Here is an 8753-nt window from a genome sequence, read left to right on the forward strand (position 1 = left end):
CCATCCATCCATCCATCCATCTACCATCCATCTACCTCCATCCCCCCCATCCATCCATCCATCCCTCCACCATCCATCTATCCATCCATCCATCCATCCATCCATCCATCCATCCAATATATTCACTCCTTCATCCATTCAATATAGACTCTCTCTCTCCCTTCTTCCCTTCCCTCTTTCAGTGTAGTCTTTCCTTCATTCATTCATTTATCCACCTATTCAATAAGAGATCATTCATTCCTTTATTTATTCATCCATTCAACGTAGAGATTCCTTTCTTTCTTCATCTAAATGTAGAGATTCTTTGCCTATCCATTCATGCATCCATCTATCCATCCGGTATGGAAACCATTTGTTCATTTAGTCATTTGCTTATTCATGAAATGTAAAGATTCGTTCATTCTGTTTCTTCTTTTTTTTTGTTCATCCAATGTCGAGGTTCTCTTGTTCATTTCTTCATCATATATCTATCTATCCGATATAAAGTTTCATTCGTTCATTTAGTCAGTCATTCGTCCATTCAGAGTACAGATTCTTTCACTGATGCATTGCATTAGTTTTCTATAATCATGGCGGCGTGATGAATTACCACACGTTTGGCAACTTGAAACAAAATACGTTGTCTCATAGTTTCCGTGGGTCAGGAGTCTGGATAAAGCTTAACTGGATCCTCTGTTCGGGGTATCATCAGGCAGCAGTCCCGGTGTCTGCTAGTGCTTATCTAAGGCTCAGCGGCCTCTTCTAAGCTCACGCCTTTGTTGGCAGATTTTTTTTTTTTTTTTGCAGTCATAGAACTCATGGTAGCTTGCCTGTTTAAGACTAGCAACAGAAAGTCTCTGACTTCTAAACTCTCTTCCAAAGAGCTCACCGGATTAGGTCGGGCCCACCTGGGAATAATCTCCCTTTGATTAATTGACAGTCAAGAGATGAGGGACCTTAGTGGCATTGCAAAACCTCTTCACCATGTCCGTTGAACATAATATAATCACGGGGCTTATATCCTATCACTTTTGCCATATTCTGTTGGTTACAAGAGGGTTACAGACCTTGCCCACGCACCACGGGGCGGCATGATACAACAGCACATGTCTTGGGAGGGCGGGGATCATCTTGAAATGTGATCAGACATAGAAAATGACTAAAAAAAGTCAAGGTTATGTTCACATGGGCTGCGGCATCACTGCTGCTCTACACCCCGAGGTGCCTTCCCCTCAAGCACCAAACCGCGTTCAGGAATCTGACCTGGTCCCGGCCGCTTCTTATCCCACAGGTCTGTGATTCAGACACGAGGCTGGACCCCATGGCACTGCTGGAGCTGGTGCGGGTGCTGGATGAGGACCCCCGGGTAGGAGCTGTTGGGGGGGACGTGCGGATCCTGAACCCTCTGGACTCGTGGGTCAGCTTCCTGAGCAGCCTGCGGTACTGGGTGGCCTTTAATGTGGAGCGGGCTTGTCAGAGCTACTTTCACTGCGTGTCCTGCATCAGTGGCCCCCTAGGTGAGCAGGGGTAGGGTTTGGGTGGGAGAGGGAGGAGGGAGCCAGGATGGCTTGAGGATGTGATTGAGATCGCAGACAAAGATGGGCCTGGGGTAGACACGGGGGATGGGGGAAGATAGGAAGTTTGAGGTGGGGGCTGGTGTTTAGTGTTGAGAATGGGTTGGAGAAACAGTGTGGCTGGGGCTGGGGTAGAATTTGGAGAAGGGGCTGAGGTGGGTTTGGAGTCAACGTCAGGGCTGTGGCTACATTTGGGGTCGCAGATGGGTTCTGGATGAGCACAAGTAGGAGATGGGGCTGAGAATGGATATGGGATTGGGGATGGGGTCGGGGTGGGTTTGCCATGAAAGCGGGCGTGGTTCAGGTGTGGGATGGGTGTGGGATGGGTGTGGGGCAGGTGTGGGATGGGTGTGAGATTGAGGAAGGATTCGAGAACAGGACCGGGGCTGGATTTGTCCTTAGCCATAGGGCTGAGAATGAGATGGAGATGGTTAAGGTTGCGGTTGGAACTGAGACGATCTGAGGCTGGAGACAGACGAGGGGATGTTGTTGGCGACAGCAGAGACTTATGCTCCTGTACTCCCCTTCCCCACCTAGGCCTATACAGGAACAACCTCCTGCAGCAGTTCCTCGAGGCCTGGTACAACCAGAAGTTCCTGGGCACCCACTGCACTTTTGGGGATGACCGGCACCTCACCAACCGCATGCTGAGCATGGGCTATGCCACCAAGTAAGCTGAGGGGACCCATGGATCGAGTGTGTGTGGAGGCCAAAGAGTATCCCAATGAGTGTGTGTGTGTGTTGGGACTTCTCCAAACCCAAAGTACCTTGCAGAACAATGGGCTCTTCCAAGTGAGACGTTCGAGGCAAGGTACCATAAGGCGTAGAGGTAGCATTTGCATCGAACCTTGTGACTCAGCTGACACTTCCCAGTGAGGCAAGGTGAGGGTGGGGAATTCCACCTAGAAGATGCAGAATGAGACGGGCGAGATGGCTCTGCCCTGGAAATCACAGATGACTACAGTAGCAGAGACTACTCCGAGTGACGTGAGAAGGGAGAGAGAGAAACAGAGTGAGATCTAACCAGCGAGAGAGCAAGCAAGAAGAATCAAGTGACAGAGGACAGCACCTGAACCCTAGTTAGTGCTTCAGGAAGAAGAGACGTGATTCAGTGAGACTCAAGGGGGCATGGGCTAGCACAGGTGAAGTTCAGTGGCAAGTGATTCCTACAAAGTTAGACCCAGTGAAAGGGCCAGAGAGAACCTGGGGTAGACTAAACTCAAGCATTTATTCACTCACTCGACAGATAGTCATTAAGTGTCCACAATGTTTTAAGGTCTGGGGATGCCACAGTTAACGAAAGAGGCACAAATTCATGTTTCTGTGGTCTGCGGAGATAGATAATAAATAAGGAACACGTAGAACATACAGTATGGTCAATAATGGTACATGCAGTGGACAGAAATAAAGCCAGGAAGGGGCATAGGAAGTTTAGGGGTACGGAATGAAGTGCCAGATAGGGTGCCGGAGGGAAGACAGGAATGGAGGCTGAATACAGTGCTGCCGGAGCAAAAGCGAGGGAGAGTGTGTGTCAGGAGAGTCAACGGGGGTTCACTCATGAAAGACTTGCGGGCCAGGATAAGAACTCTGAACGAAGACCAGAGTGCCGCGGGCCGGGTCTGAGCAGAGGGGTGACATGTGGTTGTAACAGGATCCCTCTGGCAACTGTTTTGAGTACAGACCGAGGGGGCAAAGGAGTTAGCAGGGAGGCCATTGCAGATGGGGATAGAGTCGTTTGACCCCCCTCCTAACAAACTGGCTGCTGGCGGCCACCTGGTAACAGTCCCCAAAAGGGATTCTAGCTGGAAACCAGTAGGGATCGATTAGTGATGTCTGCGGAGATTAGTGGGGATTAGTGATGCCCACAGGAAGGGAGGTTTACGGTTCCCTTGAGAAGCTCTAACGCATGGGCTACCCAAGGTAGGAACCACGCCTGGCTATTCCTCACCACCCGGCCTGCCAATAACAGTAAGCGCCAGAGTATTCGTCACAGCATAGTGATGGTATTAGTAATGGTGTCAGTGGCCATAATGATCTTAGTAATGACAACAGTAATATTAGTCACCGTCAAAATAGCAGTAGCGGCTGACATGTATTGAGCAAGGACTATATACACACTGGTCCTAAGCGCTGGACATTTAGTCCTCATTCGGTTTCTAGGATACCCCATTAGATAGGACCCGTCATTAGCTCCATTTTAAATACGATAACACCGAGGCTCAGAGAGGTTCAGAAAACTTGCCCAGGGGCCATCGGCAGTGGCGATGTCTGCATTTCTGTCCCGGCCCCAGAGAGAGACGTACCGATGTCTCCTCCCGCCTGTCCAGGTACACCTCCCGGTCGCGCTGCTACTCGGAGACCCCGGCGTCCTTCCTGCGCTGGCTCAGCCAGCAGACGCGCTGGTCCAAGTCCTACTTTCGCGAGTGGCTGTACAACGCGCTGTGGTGGCACCGGCACCACGCGTGGATGACCTACGAGGCGGTGGTGTCGGGCCTCTTCCCCTTCTTCGTGGCGGCCACGGTCCTGCGGCTCTTCTACGCCGGCCGCCCCTGGGCGCTGCTGTGGGTGCTGCTGTGCGTGCAGGGCGTGGCGCTGGCCAAGGCGGCCTTCGCGGCCTGGCTGCGGGGCAGCGCGCGCATGCTGCTGCTGTCGCTCTACGCGCCCCTCTACATGGGGGGCCTGCTGCCCGCCAAGTTCCTGGCGCTGGTCACCATGAACCAGAGTGGCTGGGGCACCTCGGGCCGCCGGAAGCTGGCCGCCAACTACATCCCGCTGCTGCCCCTGGCCCTCTGGGCTTTGCTGCTGCTCGGCGGCCTGGTGCGCAGCGTGGCGCAGGAGGCCCAGGCCGACTGGAGCGGCCCCTCGCGCGCTGCCGAGGCCCGTCACCTGGCCGCCGGGGCGGGCGCCTACGTGGGCTACTGGGCGCTCATGCTGACGCTCTACTGGGTGGGCGTGCGGAGGCTCTGCCGGCGGCGGGCAGGGGGCTACCGCGTCCAGGTGTGAGTCCGGGCACACGGGCGGCCGGCCCAGAGGTCTTCCAGGAAGGCGACAGGAGCCCTACCGGACCCCAGGAGACACAGACTTGCTGGGCGACAATATGGACCACAGTTTCCCGCCTCTGTGGAGTGAAGAGGGGGAAGGGGTCGACCAAAGATTCTTCAGCCTGGACTGTTTGGGGGCTGGGACTTCTGGATCTCTGGGGAACGGGTATTTATTGATCAGGGTGTGTGTGGATTTTTAGGGGCAGAGGGAGAAGGGTCCCCAGATGCTGTTCTGGGTCTCCCGCTTTCCCCCCGCCTTTATTTAATTTCCATTTGTACTGTGTGATTAGGATATAATAGAGAATTTTATTTATTTTCTTCTGAGACTCTCTCCTCTTTTTTTATTGGGGGGAGGGATGGAAGGGGCTGCGTGGTTGAGAACTGGGGACTCCTGGTTCAGTCTTAAGTGCCAGCTGTTTGAAATTAGACAAGATACCCTCCCTTCCTCTGAGCCTTGGTCCCCGCCAGGTACAAGAGGAATATTAATCACGTGGGTCAGGGCTGTTGGGAGGGTGTAATTTCTACTGTGGACTTTGTCAGCCCGTCAGATACTTATGGAGCACCTCCTCCACGTGGACACTGTTGGGCACTGTGGATGTGTTCCCGGTCCACCCCCTCATCTACTAGGAACGGTACCTCACACCTTCTCCCCTCAAACCCCCAGCCGCAGCCTTACCTTGCTTTATATCTCACAAAAGTGACACGCAGGAAATTTTAAGAGTCTCCACCTCCACGATTCCCACTCATCGTCACCTGTGCACACTCAGGCCACCGTCCCTCATTACTGAGGGTGCTCTACGACCAGCCCCTCCCGCTTGGCTTTCAAAATGCCAACGGCCTCGCTCTCCCCGTTTTCTTTCTGGGTTCCTCTTAATGCTGCTGATCACTTAACGTTGGAGAAACATCTTTTTATTAAAAAAACTTTTTAAAATTATTTTTAATTTTTAAACTTTATTTTCAATTACAGTTGACATAAATATTGCTTTACATTAGTTTCAGGCGTACAGCATAGTGGTTAGACATTTATATAATTTACAGAGTGATCCCCCCCCTAATTAATCTAGTACCCACCTGGCACCATACATGGTTATTACCATATTAAAGAGAGTGACACACACCTCTGTGACTTCTGTTGTCACAAAGGAGGGATGATTTAGATTTAAGTTATCAAAGCTACATAAAAGGTTATACGATTCAGTCCCTCAGTCGCACTGGCCACATTTCGCATGCTTCATGGCCAAAGGCGGCCGGCGGCTGCCACGCTGGCCGGTACAGAGCTAGAACATTTCCATCGTGGCAGAGGGTCCCACTGGACATCGCTGCTGTCCTAACCACTGATCCTGGACCCCTCTCTTTTCTTCCTCTCATACCCGACATTCCAGTCCATCAGCAAATCCCACACTGGTTTTTCCTTCAGGACAGACCTGGAACCACGGCTCCTCACTCTGTCACCACTTTGTCCCCAAGCCACACCTCTTTCCCGGATTACGGCTGCTCTCTCATTCCCGGATCACTGCTCCCACCTTGGCCCCCGAGAGTCTGTTATCCATACAGTAGCTGCATAAATCAAATCAAACCAAATCATGACTGTGGCCTCCAAAAATGCCATGATCTCATAGAGAGGAAAATGCAGACCTTACAGCACCCAAAGTCCTACGTGACGCGGTCCCCGGCTTCTCTCGGACCTCACCGCACACTCATTTCCTAAAGCCCTGCTCCCGCTGCCCTGGCTCCTGGCAGCCCCCCCAAACCAGACACACTCCTGCGTCAGGGCTCTGGTCCTGCTGTTTCTTTTGCTGGACCACTCGACGCGAATAATCCGCAAGGCTCCCGTTCTCACCCCATCTCTTCATTCAAATGTGAGGTCTTCTCCGAAGCTCCCATTGCTCCTTCTCTCCCCTCAACACTCTGTGTCTCAGTTTCTCCGCTTTGTTTCCTGTCACATATTATCATATAATTGGATGCACATTTTTATTTTGCTTAATTTTCTTGTTTATCGTCTGACCGTCCACTAGAACCGAAACTCTCTAGGAGTGCAGACCTTTATCTATTCTGATTTCTTCATTGCTGTCTCTACAGTGGCTTGAAGATGCCTGGCACATAGTAAGCGCTCAATGAATTTCCGCTGAATGAATATTCGCTGAATGAATGAATGCACACGTCGGTGAATGAGAATGAGTACCTGTCCAGAAGGAGCTTATCTTTCAGGAGGCAGCGACACAAAAAGCAAATAAATAGAGAAGTTTATGTTAGGTCCCCGTGTTATCCATGAGCTAAAATAGGGCAATGTCAGTCGCGGGGGGAAGTAGTCAGAGGAGGTGACATCTGGGATCTGTGCAGTGCGAGGGAGGTGGCTTTGTGAGTAGAGTCGTTTCAAGTACATGTTCAGAGTACAGTCATTTCAAGTATATGAAGAACAGCATGGGAAAAGGTCAGAGAGGGGACTGAGCTCTGCACGTTCCAGGACAAAAATAGGCCGGTGGGACTAGACAGAAAAGAGGTCGGGGTGGGGACAGGAGGGAAGGACAGTTAAGCAAAGAAATACTGTGAGGGCTGCATGGAGTTGCGGGGATTAAATGGATCGATATGTGTAAAGGCGGCTCAGGGGAACTCATAACTGAGGTAACTGGACCAAAAAGGGAGAAAACATTATTTTAGGCGAGTTCCCAGGTCCTGGACAGGGTGAGAAGAATCGCGATGAATGGAATATAAGGAACGAGTAAATGCCAGACGAACTGCAGGGCAGGAAGATCAAGGGACAGGACTGGGCGGGAGGAGACGAGGCTGGTCAGGCCAGCAAAGGCCAGAACCTGGGCGGCCTTGGGACCTCGACAAAGAATTGGATTTTGTCCCAGTGGCGATGGGGAGCCAAAGACCAGTTTTGAGCAGAGGAGTGGCCAGATCTGACATACTTTAAAATCTGACTCTGGCTGCCACGTGAATGGACTGCAGCGGGGAAAGGGAGGCCAGTGGGGTTGTGGCAGCACTAGTCCAGGAGAGAGATGGTGGTGACTGGAACCACAGAGACAGGGTGACCTAACGAGACATTTAGGAGTTGAAAAGGCTGACACTTGGGAATAGATTGGATGCGGAGGAGTAAACACGACCTTTAGGTTTCTGGTTGAGCATCTGGGTGGATGGTGGTGTCCTATACGACAGCAGGAAACACTTGGGGACGCACCAGCTTTCTCGGGGGACGTCAAGGACTCTATCTGAGGGTGTCTTCTGCAGTTGGAAATGTCAAGGAGGCTGCCAGAACTCTGTGGAGGGGTCTGGGCTCGTAGCTCTGCACAGGGTGTTGTACTGTTATGACTAGCATGTTTCAGTTGTCACGAGGGCATAATCGCCCTGGCATATTTGGGGTGTGCTGTCCCCCTGACACCAGTTAGTAGAAACCACCTTCAAAGATGAAAGTATTTGTAGAGCTGAAATATATTCTTTATTTTAGGGATGGAAATTGAATAAGGAAGAGAAAGATACCTTCGTTAGCCGCCACTTAAGTACCAGCGAAAGAACACCCTGGGGAAACAAGGAGGCAGCTGTGCGTGTGTGCGTGTGTGTGCGCGTGTGTGCGTGTGTGTGTGAGAGAGAGAGACAGACAGAGACGGAGAGCGGGGGAGTGAACGAGAGAGAGATTGGGGAGTAAATATCTGAGTCCTAAAAATCTGACTCCTAAAGGTGGATAGAGCCTGGACCCCTGGGTCCGAGGGCGGCGGGGCTGGGGGCCCAGACTCCCGAGTCTGAGGGAGGAGGGGCTGGAGGATAGAACTCCTGGTCCTGAGTGGAGAGGGGCTTGGGGCCAGGACTCTCAGGTCTGAGGGAGGAGGATGCTGGGGCCTGGTCCCCTGGGTCTAAGGAAGGTGGCCGGACACCCGGGTGTGAGGAAGGAGAGCCAGATGCTGGGTCGCCGGGGTCCGGAGTACTCACCATGCCAACAGAGTCACACCGGCTGAGGCTAAGGCCGCGATGGCTGCGAGCAGGCACTGGTTACTCGGCGTCAGAGCCTCAGGCCTGGCCAGCAGCTCGCCCAGGCTCGGCCTCCAGGACTCGATCACCTCCGCCTCCCGCGGGGCCCAGCGCAGCACTTCCCGAAAGGAGGCCTGCAGCTTGGTCTCCCCGCGCGGGGGCGGACCGGTCACTGCGGGGGCGCGCACGTCAG

At 52.6% G+C, this 8753-nt stretch overlaps 2 protein-coding genes across 19 annotated transcripts in view; one reads left to right on the forward strand and one right to left on the reverse strand.

Moving 5' to 3' along the window:
* Positions 1 to 4918, forward strand: part of HAS1 (hyaluronan synthase 1) — a 14448-nt gene extending 9530 nt beyond the window's left edge. Inside the window, exons 2-4 of the mRNA XM_015591899.2 lie at positions 1271 to 1496; positions 2091 to 2223; positions 3881 to 4918. Of these exons, the coding sequence (XP_015447385.2) occupies positions 1271 to 1496; positions 2091 to 2223; positions 3881 to 4556 (1035 nt within the window). The 3' untranslated portion in view covers positions 4557 to 4918. The remainder of the gene's footprint in view (positions 1 to 1270; positions 1497 to 2090; positions 2224 to 3880) is intronic.
* A 649-nt stretch (positions 4919 to 5567) lies between these two features.
* The window catches only part of SPACA6 (sperm acrosome associated 6), a 12235-nt gene continuing 9049 nt past the window's right edge, over positions 5568 to 8753 (reverse strand). For 13 of the 18 annotated variants that reach the window (XM_025048042.1, XM_025048034.1, XM_025048024.1 and 10 more), the window contains 3 exons: positions 8522 to 8732; positions 6435 to 6530; positions 5568 to 6151 (listed from right to left, as the gene is read on the reverse strand). In XM_025048042.1, coding sequence (XP_024903810.1) covers positions 6094 to 6151; positions 6435 to 6530; positions 8522 to 8732 — 365 coding nt within the window. In that variant the 3' untranslated portion in view covers positions 5568 to 6093. Of the gene's footprint in view, positions 6796 to 8014; positions 8114 to 8521; positions 8733 to 8753 lie in introns of those variants that run through there. The other 5 variants (XM_025048049.1, XM_025048046.1, XM_025048027.1 and 2 more) reach the window with 3 other exon arrangements.

The sequence above is a fragment of the Pteropus alecto genome, unplaced genomic scaffold (genome assembly GCF_000325575.1).
Source record: "Pteropus alecto unplaced genomic scaffold, ASM32557v1 scaffold41, whole genome shotgun sequence".
In the NCBI taxonomy this organism is placed as follows: Eukaryota; Metazoa; Chordata; class Mammalia; order Chiroptera; family Pteropodidae; genus Pteropus; species Pteropus alecto.